At 41.1% G+C, this 22,630-nt stretch overlaps 1 protein-coding gene across 1 annotated transcript in view; it reads right to left on the bottom strand.

Annotated features, from left to right (window-relative positions):
* Window positions 1–22,630, bottom strand: part of FAT3 (FAT atypical cadherin 3) — a 334,025-nt gene that overhangs the window by 205,512 nt on the left and 105,883 nt on the right. The window contains exon 3 of the mRNA XM_053935206.1: window positions 12,385–12,699. Within this exon, the coding sequence (XP_053791181.1) occupies window positions 12,385–12,699 (315 nt within the window). The remainder of the gene's footprint in view (window positions 1–12,384; window positions 12,700–22,630) is intronic.

Genomic DNA, 22,630 nt, shown 5'->3' with positions numbered 1-22,630 from the left:
TCTTCCTTTTCTCATGAAAACAGAGAAAGAGAACAGGGAAAAAGACCTCCAAACTTACAGATATTCCAATAAAGAGAAAGAAAATGTACTTTGAATATTTTTTTGCTGAAAATTCCTTTAATTAAAAAAAAAAAACAAAAACAAAAAAAACAACCCCAAACATAACAGAAACAAAAAGGAAAGGAAAAAAAAAAAAAGCCAAAACTGAAACCCACCAGAACCAACCCTTTGCAATTTGTGTTAAATTTTGGAAGAAAAATAATTAAAAAATGTATCTATATATACACACCTCAGAGAGAGGGAGGGAAATCTTTCTGTAGATAGCGATGCAGAACATATATATATCCTGTATGCTATTTGGAGCCAATCCCTTGCAGCCGCTCCCTGTAAACTCAGCAAGAGGCTGGGAGCTGCAGCCCCAGGACGAAGCCCATGGCACACAAGGGCACCTTGCCAGCCTGTGTCCAAACTGCCCCATGCTCCGTTTTCTAAAAGCCTGCTCTCCACTCCCCCGCACACCGAGAGCGCCCAGCAACAAACTTAGCACTGATCAATACCGCCTTGGTTTTTCTGACGCATCTCCATCTGCTTTTCCCCATCTGTTGTCTCAGGCTCCCCCTAAACTGTGAGCTTTTTCGGAGTAGCAACCATCTTTTACTCCACTTATCCTGCCAAGCACGGCAGGGTGCTGCCTCGCGGCTGCAGCTACAAAGGTACCACAAGATTGCAAATAAATATTTAAAAAAATAAGTCACCGTTTCAGTTTACCAAACGGCAGCACAGGTTTTGCTTTTCCTGACTGAGTTCTTAGCTATGAATTATTTTTAATTATTAAATATTAAAATAAAGCACTAAAGAAAATCCACAAAAACTTGTGCAAAAAAATAACCAAGCCAGAAGCAAACCACAAAACCACAATCCTTACTTTTCTTGCAGGACTCAATATGCAGAAATTAAGGTATTTTGAGTATATGATTCTGGGTTGTTTAGGAACTATTAGAGGTGGGGGTGGACATTCATGATGACAAAAGCCAAGTCCATACACAAAGATGGGTGAAACAGGTCTGAACATGCAATATTTTCTTTGTCATGCAGCTGTCTTTATACAGTCCCTTCAACAAAACCTGTATTATTTTCTTCATGTTTTCATCTCCTTTCCTCATGTTTGTTTATAAGAAAAAATAATGTCTCTCTACATAGGAATCTTCTCTTCTCTGAAATTTTTGTCTTCCCATTAAATCTTAATTACATTCTCAGTGCTGCACTTCTGTTGTTAATAAGGCAGTAAAGAGGTTAGACTAATGCCTTGCAGGGTGTTTGTAAAATCCCAGCTATTTTGCACAATGACTTCAAGCAGAAATTAGAGACAGACGTTTTGGAGGTGGAGAGGAAACCTCCTCCTACAGGCTGAATACAATAAAAACTCTGCTCAACATCAGGTTGCAGAAGGAGAGATGCACCAACAGATTAGAGCTAAGCTTGGGAGTGGGGCATGAAGCCCCCCCCATGCAGCTGACCGAACAAGGACTGTATCCAAATCCTGCCTGTTTGCCTCTCTGATGCTGAGCTGTGCATCTTTCTTAGAGGACTCTCTCCTCTGCAAGTGAATCCAACCCAAGCCAAGGGCTTTTCACACATACACATGCAGGGCATAGGCGTATTATTGAGTCAAAGCTGCAGCCCACCCAATAGACTACTCAAGTTAATTCTTAAGCATGTGTTTGCCTTATTTTTCTTCCCTCTACTGCATAGCATTCCCTTAATCAGTTTGGATTACATTAAGTGTTAGAAGAAAGAAATAAAAATCCTGAGAGAAATCCCCTAAGAAATTACAGACTCACATGAAAAATATCTCAGCATCATGTGTATCTAAGCTGTTAATATAGTCTAACATTTTTCCATCCATGCAGCTACTTTGGGTAATCTTGTGTGTGTTTATTCTCTGTTTAATTAATCTAATTCACACCTACTCAATAAATTAAATTTAGCAGCAATTATTCCTTGCGTCATTTGCAGTGCATTCCCAGGTTGTGTCTCAAGAACTGCCTCCGACAAAGAACAATAAGGGCAAAGAGAAGATTCTTCATCCCTATTTGCCTCTCCTAAAGGATCTGAGTGGGCTCACAGCATTTCTTCAAAGATTTAAAAAAACTAATCTCATTCCTCTATTAACAAAAATAACTTCAATATCTTTGAACAATGACAGCACCTTTCCATAATAATAACTTTTTAAGGATACAATGGTCAAATTCTCAGGTGGCACAAACCACATAATTCAGCTGAAGAGGTAGCACCAGAAGCACTTGTGCTTCTTTAAGCAACTTTTGTTTTAATACTGCACATTTTATTACACAGAGACTGAATAAAATGAAGGTCAGAAAATACAAGCATATGGTGAATGGAGCAAAATTAATTATAGCCAAAATATTCTCTTGCAGAGCAGACTTATATTTATCTTTTGGGTATTGTAGCTACATTACAAAAAAAAGTGCATGTGCACTGCTGTTCATACACTGCTGGTAAGTTAAAATTCAGGAAATAATACTTAGATTTCAAACCAAATTCCTTTAAGAGTTGCAAAGCTACTTGCTAATTACCATATAAATAGATCACTGCAGCACAGACTCCTTGCACGCAACTCATCCGACACAAACATTACATTTCTCTTAGAAGGCAACAAACCCACAGCATGTCATGACATTGGCTTATATACACAGGAAACAACGAGGAAACGTTCCTGCACAGAAAGTACAAGCAAAGGTAGTATTGAGAAAGAAAGATCATGATTATTGGGGGTAGTGGGAGACTTGAGTGCTCTAGGTTTGCCTCCTTGCTCCATGACAGCACCAGCATGAATGCTTAGGCTTGTGCATTAGGCTGATGGAGAAGGGGGTTGCTTCATCCACCCAAAAGACAAGAGTCAGCTCTGCCCTTATATGCCCAGGTTCCAACAGAGCCATCTGAGACTCCCTGTCCCTGTGCAAACTCTAATTCTTTCTCTCCTGTGGGCAACCCAGGCTTGCTTTTGGGCAAGAGAGAAAAAAAGGCCAATGAGGACTGAAATGCAGGGATGGGAAATGGTGGGCTAGCTGGGAACAGGATAGGAAATAAATTCTACGGGGCTCCAAATTGCCCAGGTAAGTTCTGTATACACAGTAGAAAAAACTTGTGCCAGGGTTGCCTTGCATTTAGCAGGGTGGGTAGGATGGGCTGGACCCATGCCATAAGGCTTTGCACTATTTGTGGCCATTGTCTTTGAAGGCAGATTAAGACCAAATTTTTATTGCTGGCATCGGATGAGTTAGCTGCTTCCTCTGCATCAGTTCCCTACTTGTAAAAAAATAAAAATGGTCTTATTCTACCTTACAAAGCAGCATGAAGGACTTAGCTACCAGAGGGGGAGAAACCAAGTAGGAACAACACGCAAGGAAGTAGAGGCATAGTAGAATCCACATGACAATCAATGTAAAAACAAGGTTACAAGAGCATGGTCCCATGTAAAGAGTGTTTAAAAAAGATTTAACTTCAGAGCTCTTCAAGTGCTGAAGAAAGCTGCATATAAAGTGAAAGCTGTGATTAGGGGGCTCTTCTGATATTTAACCCCCAGATACTGCTTTATTTTTACACATGTATGTCTCCGGTTAAATTAAGCTCTGTGCATGTAGACATATGGCAGCACGATCTGTACAATTACACAGATAAGGTCACATACGTAACTGGCAACAACACTACTAATTTCAAAGAAGTTGTGTCAGTCTTCCCAGCAAACGAAAAACACTCTCATTAACATAAGGGGAAGGGGAAAGGAGGAGAGAGTAATTTCACAGAAAATAATTATCTTTGGTTGTAACAGTGTAACTCTGATGCAAACAGAGTCAGAACATAAAAGGGGATAAATAACACAATCCACTGTTAAGCTTGATTTTTGAACAGACTAGTTTAGCTGAACTGTGTGGTCATGAGACTTTGGGGGTTTAAGAGGTGCCGACACAATCTCCTGTGTGATGGAAGACAAAGAAAAATTAATAGTTGGTGATTACTGACATCGTTATGGCTTATGCAAACACACCTGCCTTCGCAGTTGCCTTCTCTTTTTACTTCCATTTCCGAGCTTTGTTGTTTTTTTTTTTTTTTTAATACACACATGCAGCATAAGTCAATCTAATTCTCCAAACAGGAAATAACACCGTTTGTACCAAGGATCACACATTAACTAAGAGTAAACCAGAACTACATTCCTTGCCTCTAACTTCCAGGCCACTAAGAGATTTTAGAAATTCCTTACACCAGGCAAAACACTACTCAAGCCACAAAAAGTGCCTGATCTAAGAATACAGTATGACTGTATTCACTGCACCTGAGCAAAAGGGGGAAAAGCTGGTTTAATATTGTCTGCTTGCGATTTGCAGTGTCCAACATCACAGACACCAGCAGCAACTTTGACTGTTGAGCAGAAGATAAACACAAGTTACTTGATTGATTAAAAAGCAGTAGGCAATAAAAAGGAAAAAAGAACCCCCTCAGCTACCCCCATCCCAAGCTTTCACCTCCTCTGGGCTAACATCACAGCTTTATTTTCCTCCCTGGCAGCTCCCTCTCTAGACCCCTGCTCCTGCATAAATGCCATGCTCACAGGCTCCACGCCTCAGCATCCCTAACTCATCAACCTAATTCCTCCTGCCAGAGTTCAGACCTGGACCACAAGCAATTACTGTAACACAGGGACATTTGCTGATGTTATCATAATAATGTATGGCAGGATATGACAAGTATCCATAGCATATATGCATTGTGCATACATTTAACAGGGCTATTACTCAGTACTTGTGGTACAATTTCACCCAGTAAGCTAAACTGCTTCTGCCATTGATAATAATTCTAACAAGAGAATTTGGCTACCTGCAAGTGAATGGAACAGCCCTATTTAAAAATTAGTGCAGGAATAGCACAGCCTATTAAAAAGGTGATTTTCTAAACAGTTCTGCCTAGACATGACTTCTGGAAATTTATGAATAGAGAAACTGAACTGACAGACAAGCTAGAAAAATTAATTTCACAGCTAAGCTGATAGGTGAAGTTACTTCTGAATAGGCAGAAGATATGCTCTGCTGTTGTTTGTAGCAACAACAAATGATTGATGTAATGCACAACAATGTAGATTTATGAGATCAGAGGCAAAATTGTTGCGGTTCCAGAATTGGTGCTGGGACAGGAAAAAAGGGAGCTGTCTGGTTATTGGGCAGCAACTTCTTCCATCAGAAAAAAACTCTTTCCCACTGGCCCTTGCCACGCTTATGCCCTTCAGACATAAGTCTCTACTGAAGCAAACAGGGAGTTCAGATTAAAAACTGGTGCTGCATTGAGTAAGTGAGGACACAATTGTCCAGTCAAGGCAACGGGAATACTCCTTATTCTTCTTACTGTGAAAGAGGGCTAAAGAAGTTATCATGGACATCTAAAGAAAGGTTAAAATTTCTATAAGTCAAGTATAAATCTGCTGATTACAAAGAAATGGCATTTCTAAGAAATACTGTATTTTTAACTGTCATTTTAAAAGAGGCATTTGATACCAAAGACATCCAGCAATCTCAGCCATATTCAGTGCTTCATGAATAAAAAGCCACTGCTAGCAGAAATCAGGTCTGTTAAAGAGAAATGATAAAACTAGATTTATTATTTTATTAATAGCAGCATTACTGTAGCTGCAACTGAGGTGACACAGCTCACACCTTTACCCTCTCCACAGATAACATATACAGATTGAGAAGGAAATCGCTGCCAGGGAGGAAGAGAGGAGGGAAGAAACATGCTGGCTGAGCCCAATTTTTGTCATTTTCAGTGGAATTAGTGGTCTGGCCATTAGACAATATTTACTTAGTCTAAAATTCTTTTCTATTTCTCTTCATCCTACCATTTTGGAAGTGATGCTTCTCTCTCTTTTTTTTTTTTTTTTTTTTTTTTTGTATGTGTACAAATACTGTCTACTGTGAATTAATTTACAGGATAATCACATAAGGCAAGAAAATACTCCCACTTACAAAAAACAAAAAAAAAAACAAAAAAAAAAAATCCACCAAAATAAAAAATTCCACCAAAAAAAAAAAAAAAAAAAAAAAAAAGAAAAAGAAAGAAAAACCATGAGGTGAGGTGACTCAGTCAAAAGAAGAGTTTCTGTCCCTGCTATGCTGCAGCTCAGGATCTAATTGAAAATTTCCTCTGGGGAATAAACATGCCCTGGCAAACAGATGGACTTGATTTACATCCTTCTCTCTGTTTTTTTTTTGTCTTCTCTTTTTTCTTAATTATTACTATTATTATTGTTATTATGACAAACTCCTTAATGCAGGAACTTTGTCTAATATGCTATACAGTGCCTAGCACGCTTATAGGTCCCACTGTGATTAAGCACACAACTCCAACATCCACGGTCCTTTGATTTTCCAGCTGTTAACCCTGGGCTCAAACCCCTGGATATACGGTGTCTAGTAAAGAATAAGCATGCCAAAGCAGAAATTAAAGCTTTTAAAATGCTCCAAAGCTCCATTTTTAACAGTGAGTGCATTACAAAGAAGTCATTAAGAGCTACACTTTTAAATAATAGAGAAGTGAAAGCAAAGAAAGTAGATAATTTAGCATGTGTTGATACAACATAAATTACAGAGGATGGAAGCCAGCTAATGTAGTAAGGGAATTAGATTGTAAAATTCTGTGTTAGTTATGGTCACATATCAGTGATGGATATATCAGGCTGGACTCTGTAACTGTTGGTGAACTCAGCATTTGTACAAACAGTGTTAAAAGAGCATGGAAGGAAAGGGAGACCGATTCCTCAAATTTACCACTGACTGGAGAGCCTCACAACCAATGTCTTTTCCCCCTGCAAGGTCCTCTCTGCTCTTCAACAGGCAAGGACACTTACAGTCTGAATAGCATTGAGCTATTGATGCTATGACATGATCTGCAGAGCAGATTTTCATCACACACATGAGTTGCCAAAAACAACTCCATGGCCAACACACGTGAGGGAGACACCCTTCAAGAGGAGCACCCAGTGGGAGGCAGCTGACCTGCAATGCCATCAAAATTCAAAATTTTCTAATTAGATCACAATATCACCTAAAACACACCCTGGAGAAAGACTGCAGGTTAGACGAAAAACTAAAAAAAAAGCTAATGGCCTTCATTTACAAGACATGGAAGATCTTATTTCAGAGGAAGTTTTTATTAAGAGTTTAGCAGCATGAATGGAGCAGTCGGGACAGGCGAGTGTCCCTTGTCTACAAGAACAGGCTGAGAAACCTAGAAACCCACCATGACCACTGGGAAACCCTCCAGAGCCGCCCAGAGCAATTCCCTTCTCAAGGTCTGCTCTAACAACAGCTATAATATTTAACTGTGATAGAAGGATAATCCCAGCTCCATTCCTGGAAATGTTCATGGCCAGGCTGCATGGGCTTCTAAGCAACTGGTTTAGTGGAAGATGTGCCTGCCCATGGCAGGGGTGTTTGAACTAGATGGTTTTTAATGTCCCTTCCAATGCAAACCATTCCATGATTCTATGATTTCTGGGCTGAAAAGAGGCATTGGGTACCCTGCATCTCTACTGTTGGCGGCCATCAGGATGTGGAGCAGCAGTAAACCACTGGATTTGTCTCGGTCTGTGAGAGCAAAGATGTGCGGGGATTTCTCGGGACAAGCCAAAGAAAAGAGGCTGTAAAAATCAGGACGTACGACAGGAGGGTGAAGCACTATTTTAGTATGGCAGAGCAAATGTGGCTTTCAGACCCTGCAGGATTCTTCGCCAGCTGGCTTTGTGAGTGCAAAAGAAAGCAAAGCCCAGCCTACTGAGAAGAGCAGCATTCGTACCAATTAAATTCTGACACTCACTAACCCCGTATTAGCTTATATAAATATTAATTCTACTTCAGCATGAAAAGATCCAGAGTCTTTCCAAATCTAGGTGCAGATGTGACAGTTCAGAGACAGCTTCCAGAGGCAGAGTACTGCTGCTCTGCAAAGATGTACTGACCTACATGCACTATTTCTAAACCTAAAAGTGCATCCTGCCTTAACCACTGCTGCAAATACTATTTCCAGAGATCTGCCTCTGTATAAATGGTGCCAACAAAAAGCTAAGCAAGGTATAAGCAGATTTTCTAGACTCATAAGTATAATTTTAGAGTAAATTAATGAATAAGAATGTGCACGAGTGAAATTTGGTTTGTTGGTGTGTTAGTTAAAGAATTTCTTAAGTAATATATATTAGACTGAAGAGAAGCTTACTGGGTTTGTTCAAAATATGTTAACACTAAACAAAGTAATGCAATGGCTTGAATTAAAATTAATTTTTTCCAGAGTGCAGAAACATAATAAATCAACACAGTAAATTACCCCTGTGCTGTGAAATTAACACCCATATACATGAAATAAAAGTACGAATTTACAGCTCTGATCAATCAATTTTTTTTATTAACTCCATCTTCTGTTTTATTTACCTTCTTCCACATGCCCCTCACCCAAGAGTAACTGACTCGGCTCAGGCCGAATGTGGCACTCCTGGGGGAGCTGGTCAGCCCAGCTGCTCCAGCAGCAGCTCTGCCATCCTCCCCGTCTGACACCACCCACAAAGGAGCACAGCCTTGTGACCCTGTGCTCTGCCAAAGCAACCCTTAGCCCTCCCAAGCACAAAAGTCAAGCTATGAGGAAAAGGCCGGCTCTCCCAGCAGCCACATGAGTGTTTAGGCTGACTTGCAGCTGCTGAAGATGCTGAGCTCCAGGAATGCCTCCCTTGCTGCTGTGTGTATACACAGCTGGGAAACAAATGCCCAGGGGAATGCCTTTCCTTGTAGTCATGTAACCCCTACAGTCACCTCAACTTTTTGAAAAACATGTTTCCTACTCCCCTCACAAAACTGTGCTTTTGCAATATATTCCCCTTGCCCTCTATAAAGGAAAATCCCATCTTGCTCTCTTGGACCTGCTACACTTAGGCTGCAGTGTCCACCAGTTAGCAGAACAAGGCTGCCTTGTTTTCCAGTGTAAATAATTTATGGTTTCACACGTGCTCATGTGCTTCATTATTCACTTAGTACTTGTACCTATGAATATCAGCTCATGAGATAAAAGTGCGTACCAAGGCGCAAACTGGTGCTTGGCTGTATTTCAATAAAAATATCAAGGTGAGAAAAAAAAAGGCCTTCATGGGAGGTTGCCCACACTACCTTTCCAATCCTGACACACATGGGTGGGCTGCTTATGTTCCTGTCCTCTTCTCTGGAGCACTCATATAAACCCCAAGCCCAAAGAGGAGGGCCCTTGCCACCATGTACTTGTTCGCCCAGAGCAGAGTCAGTGAGAATACGCCCAGGGTGACTTCAATGCCCAAATCTTGCTATCAGTGGCTTTTTAGCAGCTCTTCATTCCTGCAGGAGCAACTCTTCATCTCTCTAAAACCCACAGAGCAAACTGCAGGTTATAATCCTGAAAGGTCTGAAGCCTGCCTTCAAACAGATCGAAATGCACGTAATACATTTGCAGTTGGACTGCCTAAAATAGCCACCACGAGCTGTGCCAGTCTGTAAAAATGTAGGAAGTGACAACTTGTCTATTAAGAGGTTTCTTCTATCTACAGATATGGCATACAAGGAGTAATGTTGCTTCTGCTATCCAAATAATCAATCATGAGTGTAAGAATTGGCTGCAATTATGATCCTGAATTAGAACCAGGAACAAAACCTGGACTCCCTGTGTCCCTGCTTGATCAGATGTGCAGTGGCCCATGTGCCTCCAGAAACCTGCCTGACCTGCATGAGCTACAAGGCAGCTGAAAGTGAGCTCCGAAGGAAGGCAAACACAGTCACTGCTGACCTCCAAAGACAACTGAGAACATCCCTATGCTCCAGCAAACTCCCCATCTCTTCTGTCAGTTCCCACCAAAAGATGTAAAAAATGCAGGATGCTGCCTTCGTGTTGACTCTCAGCAGTGGATTACTCGCAGGAGTGAGATGTCAGTTTGCTGGCAGTGTTGAAACTTCCAAAGTGACACAGAAAATAAAAGATCCCCTTTCTCAAATGACTATTCTCCCCCGACAGCAGGTTTATGCTCATTCAGCCCACGTATACAGCAATCGCAGCTTATTTGGGTTCACATTAAACCTTTTCATCTTGATTATACAGCATGCTGTCACATTTAGGGCTGCTGTGCAACACTCTACGTGAGTCACTGCTCTGCTGAATCCCAGCTAGAGTATGAGGCTGGCAGGCTACGAACCTCTTCTGTGCATGCAGAAGTCTCCTGTACAAAACAACTGGAGTGTAAATTACTGTCTTAGAGAAAACTAGTGCACTGCAGGGAGACGGCTGAAAGGAGCCTTGTCAGAGACCCCCAGGGGCACTCTCTAGGAAAATCCATTATGCTTTTATTTCTCGGACATCAGCATCCCATCAGGAGAAAGCCTTCTGATGTCAAGGCCTGGCGCTCCCCTTTGGGAAAAGGGATCTCTGGACACACACACTCTGTCAGCCTCATCATTTTCAAAACAAACTCCAAGAGGCTTGGAGTTCTTTGCCCAGTTCTCACTGCTCTGCATTTGGCACTGAATTGGATAGAAAAGGGATGATTTATCCTCTCTATAACAAATCACAGCCAGTCACTAGCAAGGATGCTTACTGAGTGTAAGGGGGGCCCTTTGGGAGTTGCCCAAGCAGCAAAGTTACTCATCCTGAAGCCTTTAAGCTCTCAGACAGCAATTTCCACAGTCCAAATGAAGATTAACCACTGTCAGTGTTAACTGTGAGAGTAAGATCTCACTGTTAGGGAAAAGGATCCTGCCTGCTCTCCAGAGGGACAAAGAGCCAACCCACAGGGTGTGCCACCAGGCTAGGGTGCTGCAGGGCTGCCACATGCCCAGCTCCAGTCCTTGTCACAGGCTCATCCTGGCAGATAAACAGGGCTGCGCTGAGCAGATTGCTCTGCAGGAGGAGCTGATGGAAGGGAAGCACAAGCATTAAACACTGTGAGTCCTAACTCTGCTACTTTGCCCAGATGGGATTTATGGGGTGGGGAGGGGGAGAAGGGATGCAGATGGAAGAGCATCTTCGGCCATTCCAAGTGTTAAAAATAAGTGAGATATGCGCCTTAGGGCTCAGCAGATTGAACACAGCGATTATACATTCTCCATAATTCTTCACCTGGGCTTACGCTTGAGAAGATCCTGACCCCTTCTTATGCCACACATTGGAATAGGATTGCCCAACCAAATGTTGAAAATCTATTTAGTGAACATCATTTCCATACACAAAATTAAAAATGTTCCCTCTCACATCTATTCCTTCTAGTTTTTTAGCTGTTTAGAAATTTAGCAGAAGATATAAATAAACTTTAAAAAAAAAATCAAAACCCCAGAACAAAAGTAGGAGAATGAAAACAAGCAGGAGCACTGTATGAATTCTCTGAACTCCCGTCATAAAGATCAGCATATTGCTCTGAAAGATCCCTTTGACTCTCAAGCTCCAGATCATGCTGGAGGGTCCCCACAAGCCCAGTGAGTGAGCAAAGCTGGGTACATGCTGAAGTGAGGAAAACGGCTGCCAAGCACAGGTAGGCACCCAGCAGAGCATCCACAACCTCAGGCTACGTCTCCTAAGTAAATTTCTTTATCAGCCTCATTCAGCAAAGGCACCTGGGGTACAGACATGTGTAGAGCTGCTCTGCATGGGTGTCATGCTCCACTGCCATCTAACAACAGAATTTTAACTTAAAACAATCACCCTGTCTGCCACACCGCACCCACCAGCTACATCCCCAGCTGTTAGAAATCAATGCAAACACACAGATTTTTTTTTTTTTTAAAGGCCAGAGGGACGTTTAGGTCATCTAAACTGTTTTTTTTTTTTCTTTTTTTTTTTTTTTTTTGTGTAAAGCAAGCTGTAGAATTAAATCCACCTACTTTAACGTGGAACCTTATTACATGTGCTGGACAGCCATCATGTCACTTACTTCAGTGGTGCTACACCAGCTAATAAAAGAATGAAACAGTGCTCTGTAGCCTGCAACAGCTTGAATCTGCTTCCTAGCACTGCTCTGCAGTCAATGCAGCAAAGTCTCATCCCTGTAGACACAGGGAAGAGGCAACAGCCAGCAGCGATTCAGTGACCCAGGGCAGAGTGATTGCTGCAGCAGCACATCTGCAGCACATCATCTGCCAGAGCCTTTGCACACCGATGCAAAGCAGAATGCTTCAGACACATACAAGATGCTTTAGTCACATAAGCTATCAGAAAACAGAGGTTTGGAAAGCAAACCAGTGCACCCTGAAGGGGTGAAAGCCAATAAATACGTAAATTGCATTTTCCCACTGCCCTGAGGCAACAGGGTTTTGTTACCTGTTTTGGGATTGATCACAAAGAAGTTCTGGGGATTTCCACTTGTAATCCGGTAAGTCAGTTTTTCATTAGTGCTGGAGTCAGGGTCCTGGGCTTGGATCTGAATGACAGATACATCCTTTGGGGAGTTTTCCATGATAACTGGGTAATAGATAGGCTCAGAGGTGAGAGGGGCATTGTCGTTCACGTCCTCTACTTCAATGTAGACTTCGATGGTAGTGTAGAGTGGGACAACACCATGATCAGTTGCATACACTGTCAACCAGTAGGATTTGGTTGTCTCCCGGTCAAGAACATCTGCTGTGTAGATAACTCCTGTAGAAAAACAGCAAGCAGAGGATGTCATGAATAGGATCAATAAAACATCACATCTGTTTTCATTTGGCCATACTACAGAAATGTGTTCAGCATATAACAAAGGCTCTACCCATAGAAAAATTCAAGTTGTCCAACAAATGAAAACAGAAGCCTGAACTCAGGAATTGTTTTGTGAACTCAGCTCAACATCTCAATCTTTTTTCCCAAGAAATTGAGAGGGAGAAAAGGTAAAAGGATGGCTCTTCATAAATGGCCTAATGCCACAGCCATTTCTTTGCTAGAACTGAAGCTGGCAGAGTAAGAGAAGAAACAGTAGGGAGGGATACAACCACTGACAATGAATTGCACCAAAAAAAAAAAAAAAAAAAGCTTTTCTTTTCTTGTTCCTGCCTGTGCCCTTGCTAAAGAAGAAAACCTAGAAGGCAATTTAAAATTAATCCATCCAAGTTCAAGAAAATAGACAGTAAATTTAAAATTGAGCTCCCTCATTGCACAATGCCAAAATCCTGGATAACAAGCTATCAAAAGCTCACACAGTAGCCCTTAGACAATGAATATAACAAATATATTTCTATCCTCTTTTATCACAGAGGAAGGAAAGGCTTGGCCACTTTACCTACTGGTGTAAGAAAACATCAGTTGGTTTTCTACCTGGTCCTAAGAAACAAAAGAGAAAGTCTATCTGTGTATAAGGAGATGAAAATGTTCTTGATATATGTGCCACAGAAGTGGTGAGGAAGTGCATTTCCTTATTCTGATGCTAATGTGATTCTGGCTCAGAGCCACAGAGGGACTGAATTACCAGCCCTGTGCCTGAACTGTCCTGGTGTGAAGGGCTTCCGCTCACCTCATTTCTGCCCGAAGTGCTTTAGAAACCCATCCTCCTCCTGACATTAACACCTGGTTTGTGTCTGGTTGGAACCAGATGACCCTTCAGGTCCCTTCTAAACCAAACCATTCTGTGATTCTGTGATAAAGCAGAAACTCTGCCACTCTAAGACTTGCTTGTATTGGCATAGTCCAAACCTTCACTGGCTTAAGCACTGACCGCGAGTGCACAGAGGACCAAACACACCAGTACCACACACAAAATCACACCAGCATCAAAATTAGCAAATGCACTTCCTTATCACTTCTGTGACCATATATCAAGAACATTTTCATCTCCTAATACAGCATTGCTCATCTTGAGAGACACACTAATGCAGTGGATCTGAAGCTTAAGAAATACTCGAAAGGACTGTTTGCAAACCATCAAATCATGTCATTAGTAGATGGCAAATTATGGAGAAATTGCAGGGCAAAACAGGAACACAGAAAAGCTGAATTTAGTCTCAGATGTGTTTGATGCTATTTAGAACAAAATGATCAGTTAATTATTGAGGACAGAGCTGCTCTAAGGTCACCACTAATAAAAGATATGTGTGTGTTTTTGGCTTTTTTTTTAAGGATCCAACTGCACTGTTTCCATGACAGCTTCAAGTCTTAGAAAAATTTTCAAGGTAGCACAGAACCCAACCACACAGACACAGAGATGCCACATGTATTTGCTCTTCTCTTATAAGATACTTTTTAATACTACAATTTTTTTTCAAGCTTTGGATTTTTTTTTTTTGTGTATTTAATGCTAGTTTGAACTGACAAGTATACTCCTAACATTTGATCAACCATATAATAGAGGAAGGGGAAAGGAGCAGCACTGATTCTGGTCATGTATGGCTTAGGTTGTTTCATAGTAACCTCAGATCCTTGTATTATTATACTTTGTAGGTGAGTAGGGCAGCATTGGAGGACAAAAGCAGAGTGTATTCTAAATATTCTTGTTGGCAGCAGCCTGTGCTATGTAATGAGTTTCTGTAGAAACATAGGGGAAATATATGGTGAACTGCAATGAAAAAAGCCTGCAAATCTAGAAGACAAATTACACTGCAGGGATGAGAAGTGCCCATAACAACCTATAGAAATAAACAAACAAACAAACAAACAAATAAATAAATAATATCCACATAGAAAATAATCAGGAAAAAAAGATGAATATTAGTGATACTAGAGATGATGATTTATTCAGAAAACAAGAAGAATTATTTTACATCTTTAAACAAAATTTGAAATAAATAGGCTTCTCCCCCCAGTGAGAGCACAGAAGGTTTTAGCAGATTAACCTATGTTTATGAAGCTGAATTTCACCGATACTGAGGTGATAATAAATCTATCTTCTGAGTCATTCCTTCATTTTATAACTCCTGGCAACAGTTACTTTTCATTTCTGTATTTCAGAAGGGAAGGATCATTGAACAAGCATTAGGTACTGCCAACGGGTCTGCTACACTGGTTCTTACTTTTACTTTTGATTTATTAAAAGGTCCCAGATACAATTAATTCCTTTTCCTCAATAAGTCTTGTTGTTTCACCTGTCAACACCACACAACAGCTTGATAAATAAGAAGACTTTTGTTCACTTTTAGGTTTTTCGCATGGAAATCCTTCCATTATCCTAGGAATACCTTCTACCATGGTCTTCAACATTCTGTACAAAATGTCTCCTTGCTGTACACCCACATATGGATATAAAGGAAGTACCCACAAGAATACACAAGCTGCCCAAATATTTAATGGATCACTCTGCACAGGTGTGGATGACATCCTTCCAGAGGGATGCCAAATGCCAGCTTCACATGAGGTGTTAACCCTTGAGACTAATGATGATATTTGGTCGTCAACACTGCTTTTTCATCACTATGGCATGAATGCAAAGAGCCGACAGAGCTGATAGCAGGGGCTGCAAAATATTCCCTGGGCAGTTCACAGATAGGCTCTCACTCGCTTTAGCTGAGAGAAAGGAGGGGAATATCCTCAGATAAAATCACAACAAATTCAGAAAACACACCACTTACTTCAAAGCTCATAGATATTAACAGGTAATAGCTCCTGCTATTACAGGAGCAGAAAAAAGGAGAGGCCTTTGGGAGCAGCTCTAAGGGCTTTTCTTGGATGGGTTTTGTGGTGCACTCTTTCCACCTGCTTGCTAATTAAAAGAGAAATGTGAGCAAAGTAAGGATGCCTGGACTAAAAAAATCCAGAAGAAACACCTGCAGAAATCATGAAAATTTCAAAGGGACTAAAACCCAAAAAGTTCCAAGATTTTGCAGACACATTTCTGAACAAGATAGATAAAACAGATGTTCTCATCCACTGGGATGCTACACCATGGTGGCACTACAGTGTTTTTATGTAAGACAGCTGAAATCCAACCACACAGCTGTGAGCCAGCTCTTTATGTTGCCCTCAGCTGGATTTTGCAGTATCCCTGAAGGCCTGGAGCCAGCACCACCTGAGGCCCAGGGCAGCCTCAGAAATAAAGCCAGCCAATAATCCAAAAAGCAGTGCCACTAATAAGCTTGCCACTGCATACCTCCAAGTACATATGCCCCATGCAATTTGCCAACCACCACGTGCATTACAAACACTGTAAGTGAAAAACAACAACAGCGTGCATTAGCTGCTGAATAAAATCCTTAGCACATTTTAATGTAAATTAAGCACAGCCCTTGGGCTTGGCAATGTGCCAGCAATGCCAAGGTTGTACGCTTGTTTCTCTTTAAGGCTTGTTTTCCCCCTTTCCCTGAGAAAATAATGGGACAATGCTTTCTGTATGGCTCCTGCAATTGGATAAAATGAGACATAGCATTATGAAGGACGAAGGTTAAAAAAAAAAAAAAAGAAACTATTAAAGTGGATAAAGAATTGGCAAACTGGATTTCCCTCTTTCCTCTCCCACTGATTTGCTGTATATCTGTCACCAGACCACTTCAAATGATGTGGTCCACCCAAAAAATATCTGAAAGTCATGTATTTACTATCATGATGAGAAACCTGAGAGGCTCTTAAAACAAAAAGGGATGAGAGAAAAGCATTATTTCTTTCATCACCTCTTTTTTGTCCCCTGTTTGTTTACTTTACATATTTGACAGTACTGTGTATATAGGTAGTGTGATGGATGGACCTGCCACAGCTCTTTAAGAGAATGTTTACTGGAGCTGTCAGCCTGGCTGTTTACATAGGTGCCCATCGCCATGGATATCTGCTACACACATATGTTCCTCCTAAAAGTCAGATCATCCTTCATGAATACCCTCAATAGCACAAACATTGAAAGGAGTTCAATTCTGTTTAGTTTTTTCAAGGCAAGATTAAAAGACAGCTTGGTGGTCTGTAAGAAGCTGTCCGTGGAAAAGTCAAAAGAGAGTAACAAAGCTCTTTAATCTAGCTGAGAAAAGCAAACTGAGGTCTGATGGCTGGAAGTCAATGGCAGAAAAAGGAGAGTGCAAATATTCCACAAGGAGGATATCTAGCAGGAGCAACTGCTTGTCAGGGACAGGCCAGAATCTCACATCATTTGGCACCTTGGTACTGACACAAGACAATAGACCCTATTCTTCTATCCAAGTTATTGGCTTAGCTGCAGAAACTAACACAGAATGTGATTTTGCTGAGTGACTCAGTAGCCCATGTTAAAAAAGTTGCCAGTAGAAGTAGCCATACACTCAGTAACCAATGAACAAGACATGGGGAAAGAAGACTGACTATGAAGTATCTGCTACTCTTCCAAAAATTATCACACAGAAATGCCACATAGAAATACGTAGTTCTCTCCTTTTCAAAATACTGCAGTAGTTTTGCAGGGGGACATATTGCATCAGCCATCAATTGAGAAGAGCCTCACTGACAAAAGATGTTTCTTACTCTCCTCAACCTTTTTCAGGAGTATGAGCTAATTGCACAAATGTGCATCTCAGACTGGGAAATTAGGAAAGGTCAGATGAGGTGAATGGCCCACTTATTTCCAGAGCCTGGCCCAGGAGCAGCTGTAGAGGTGGGCAGGAGGAGTGGGAGGCAGCAAAGGCGGAACATGCCCTCATCACAAGCTGCAGCACAGAAGAGACACTACAGTAAGACACTCCCAGATACTCCCAGCTACCAGAGTGCAATATGCCCATTCCCACCCAAATCCAGTTCCTTGCTAGTGCAAATGCAAGGTTTGGTGGTTAAAGTCACTATAAAAGCATATAACCTTCAGGGTGAATGAAGCACTAAGGGTACCGCATGCACCGTCCTGACTCCAGACCCCAAAATACCAACAGACTCCCTCAGTAAGTCCAAGGGCCATGTCAGCTTCTGCCATGAAATGCTAGAAGAAAACATTTCCAGAGTCCCATATCTGCCTTTCCCTCCTCCAGCTTCCAAACAAAGGGGCTCAGTGCAAACCAGCTAGAAAACAGAAGCTGGTTTGTCTCCAAATTAAAATGACAGAAATGAGACCATCAGGAATGCCGACTAACAATGAAGTACTCAGGGCTGTTACATCTCTCAAAGGAAGAAACAGAAAAATCACGGATTCCAAAATACTACTAATTATTCATGATCTTTTATCAAAGACTTTGTGAGTCTCCTGGAAGTAAACACAACACCTTGGTTGTCATCGAGCTGTCAGCCAAAGGTCTTCGTTTACATTGCCTTGCTGGGAAAAAGTAATAAATGAAAGTAGCTTGAGAAGAAAACAGTTGAATAATGAGTTTTTAATTTTTTTTTTTCTGTCTAAAATACAGAGGGAAAAGAAAGAACTTACATACCTCATCCAGCTGCACCAAGATGAAGGACCTACCCCCAAGATCTGGCTGGAACCTTCCCCCACACATTGGCACACAGGGGAGCCATGGAAAGATTTGTGAGTGCAAATGCAAATGTCAGAGCTAATTCAGATTCCTTGCATTGAGCAGAGATGTGATTTTTGAAGGATACTTAGTGGAGAGCTATTGTAAGCAGGAAAAGTTAAAAAAATGTTGCAAGTCTATTATTCATCAAACCAGTGAATGTAAAATCAACCAAAATGTCATGATTTGTAGACAGGAATTTCACACCAAATTAAGGAAGAATATTTATGATTTCAAGAAAACTAACATTATACCTAACCCATTGTTTGTTTGTTTGTTTTTTTATTTAGGTTCCTCATATAGAACACATAGTTTTGTGTGCATGAAAGCAGACTGCATACATCTTTTGGGAGATATTTTATTCATTAAAGGGTAAATTGTAAATATAACCCAAAGGATTAAACAGTTTTAGCATAAGAAAGACATGAACCTGAGCACCAATGCCAGACCAATTCAGTACACTGGGGCCACCAAAGCCAGTGGGAATCAGAATAAATCGTAGATCATATTGACCCCTTTTTAAAGTCTTCTCAAGCCATAAATAACCAGGGCCAGTTCTGAATGCGGGCAGCGGTATCACATCAGCCACAAACTCAACCAGAGCACGAAGGAGACCTGTCGCTCATCCCCCCGCACTGCTCGCAGCCGTCAGCTTTGAAAATCTGCCTCCTTACTCTGGTGATTAAATGCTATTTCAAGGCCTTCATTTAAGGCCCCCCACTGTGCAAAGTGTGCCCTTCTGTTTTATTTTATTGCACAAATTTTGTAGGCTTTACTGCGTATTAAAACACAAACTCAATTCCTATTGAAGCAAGAAAAAAAATCTCCACTGACTTAAATGGAGATTAGATCAGACCCAGGAATGAGTCCAAAAGCAATATTAACTTTGTGAGGCTATACTACAACTTCCTAATATTCTTATGTCTGGTTGAAATATGAAACATGTATTATAAACCGCTCTTGTCAGACAATGAAAGGCAGGTTACATTCCTGTCTAGGGCTTAACTTCTGATTTTCTCTTTTTTACTGATGTTTTGAATGTACAGATTTACTGTTACCTCAAAGTGCAGTTTCTGTGATGAATATCACATCTGAGTTCCCAGAGCAGTAAAAGAGAATTAGCAAGCCAATCCTCAGCAACGCTATTTCCAACAACACTGAATTAGTCTGCAAAAAAACCTTTTACCATGATATTACACACAATATCACAACCATCACAACCAGCCAGAATCGTGGCAAGGACATTCACCATGTCAACAAATAGAATATATTTGCATTCAATAGATAAGTAGGTACATAATGGACAGTTTGCAACTCAGGCTGGACATGACATGCCAGCATGTGTTTCCAAGGCAAGTTCAAGTTGTTGGCTCTTCCCAAAGGAGGGAGCACTGCTGCTGCTGTGAGCAGAGCACCAGTACACAGAGGGGCTGTAAATCACTCCTGCTCACAGAGGAAACCACCACCAGGCAGTGCTTTAGATCAAACTCAGGCATGTATGGAAACTCCCAGATTTTAACGTCTGGAGCTGATGGTCTTTTCCAACCTTAATGATTCTGTGATTCTTCTGACCTCTGAGGTGTTGGTCCAGCCAGTGTTAGGGAGGGATACTCGTGTTACTTAAATGCAAAGTACAGCTGCAGTTGTGTTCTGTCAGGGCCATTAAATCAGGTACAGCCCATCAGTACAGCTTAAACTGGCAGGACCTCGGCACCAGGCTGGGAAGGGTGTCCTGCCTGAGCAGGAATCCTGGCCAGCCCTGCCTCAGGCTGCAAAACATAAAAGTAACCTAATTTCCTACAGGTAGAGGGGAAGTTCAACAAACTAAAAGCAATAGTCAAGTTCAGGTCTGGCCACTACCCTCTCAAACAAAAATAATTATTTTAAAATGTACTTTATTTTAAAAATAATCATATATGAACACATTAATATTTATGAAGGCATTAGTATGTATATATACTTAAATATATACATATATATATATATATGAGCAATGTGTTTCCAAGGGTGAATGTTGCATACTGAATTGGCAGTGCCACCCACCACAAAGTGGGTTTTCTCTGGAGTCATATCACATCTCCCCAGGTGTCCCAAGGCTGACACCAGGGTTGGGGGACTGCTGCCACAAGAGCAAACGTCCCAGTGAAGCAGCATTTTAATAGCACTGAAACAGAGGCACATCTCAGATTAGGTGCTTGACCTTCCAGGCTGTTTATATTATGAGTTTTGAGGAGAGTTTCTTCCCTCTTTACCTTGAAATTACTTAAATTCAATGCTGAGTTCCTTTGCTTGCTTTATTTGAGGCCAAGGGGGAGGATTACAACTTCACATCAAAATGAGCTATCACTTAAATATGACATCTTCAAGGTCACTTACACATCAATTTCAGAGCCATTTTCCAAACATATCATCAAGATACTGAACCAGAGGCTTAGTCAAATAAATTCTCTATCTTCTTCCACTTATGAATTAAATGAAATAAGATGTGCCAACATTTTTATCTGACTAGGCTTTATTACCATTTTTGTGTCTTCCATCACATCCCTCTACTTATTTTAAGAAATATCCATATTCATCTTGCTTTAATATCTTTTGCTTGGGGAAAAAAATTTTAAAAATCTTGTATGGATGAACAAAAATTACAGAATGTACAACTCTGGAACAAATTGCTTTCAAAAGCACAAATACAGGAAAGAAACCTCTCATTTATGAATAACCTCTATCAAAGTTTAACACACTCCATCACTGCCAGACAATGCAGTAAATCTCAGCAATAAAACCAGGCTGAGGAGTCATGAAGCCCCACTGAAGACTAAACTGCTGCCATGTTCCATTCCCTACTTGCTCCAAGTGCTTGAGAACAACGGGGCAAACCATGACAAAAGGAATTTGTTGCCACCCTGCATGGCTTGAGCCACATTGTTCAACTTTTAGGAACCTGGGCTGCGACTGGCATCCCTCTAGTGGTGGTAGATCCACCTTACCCTTTGGTCTCACAAGCACAGCAAAATCAATGCCTATGCACTGAGTGAACTTTGTGCTACTCCCTGGATATGCACAGGCTCAACTTGTCAGCCAAATGGGCAAGAAAAACAAACAAAAAGCACAATTTTGTGGCTGTGGCTGATGCCATGTAAAATTCAGATACCTCAAACTTTCACAAAATCTTGCAGGAAAATCTACTGTGGGAATACATTCTTAATGTAATTCAGAAGAAGAACAGTTGATGGTATAATTTCACTCTACTGACTATAACTTTTTTTTTTCCTTTTTTTTAAAGCAGTTGTGGGTACTGCATGTCTAGCCACACATAAATTACATACTGAACTCTCTTTATTATTATTATAACCTCTCTGTATGTATTTTTCCCCCCTGGATCTGATTGTCCCTACCGCAAATGACAACTTCTGCATTATTTTCTAAGCACATCAGGGATTGCAAAACCCTTGCATACCTTGTGCCCACCTCTGCAGCCTTCCCAACCAAACAAAATGTGGGAATGGCACCAGCAGAAATCCTCACCAAGGACGAAAGCTATTAACTCTCAATAATAATCTGTTTCAATGGGGCATTTTTTTCTCAAAGGTTCTGGCTAATGCCCAGAGTAACCCAGATTTTTCACACATCCTCTTTAGTAGATTAATAAAGAGATCAAAGTCCGACCCATGTGTCCTCTGCCTGCAGGACTGGGAAGGTATTTTATAAAGAAGGGTTTGCTCCTGGTTATTTTAGAAATAAGATCATAAGTGCCGCAAAGATGAAGCAGAAAGAAAAGATGGAGAAAAAAGGCAAAGAATGCTCAAAAGGATTCAGGATGAAAGTCCTGGCAAGGGACTTCTGTACAGAGTCCTCTTCCTTTACACAAAGATCTGCATCTTTTGTAGTCCCTACAGTACAAGATATTGCTTTGGGAGCCCTTCTGCAAAATCTGTGCCAATCTGCTTCAGGTGTTTTGTACCAGTAGTGAGGGAGGTGGAGGGAAGCAGAGGCAGCTCTGCAGGGGACCCTGGCTGCTGGGGAAGGCTGTCCTGGAGAGCGAGTAATCCTGCATACTGAGCAGTGCTGGCCCAGGATGGTTGGCCAGAGCAGACAAGGAAATACTGGGATATTCCAGCTAGAAAATGTCTTTCCTTTTTCAGTTATATACATTATACTGAAATCAGAGTATGTATATTTTACTGGAGAAAGAGTAATTTTTCTACTCACTCCCCCACTCT

Source organism: Vidua chalybeata, chromosome 2, assembly GCF_026979565.1.
Source record: "Vidua chalybeata isolate OUT-0048 chromosome 2, bVidCha1 merged haplotype, whole genome shotgun sequence".
NCBI lineage: Eukaryota > Metazoa > Chordata > Aves > Passeriformes > Viduidae > Vidua > Vidua chalybeata.
Note: the sequence above shows the minus strand (reverse complement) of the source record. Positions and strands in the feature narration are given on the sequence as shown.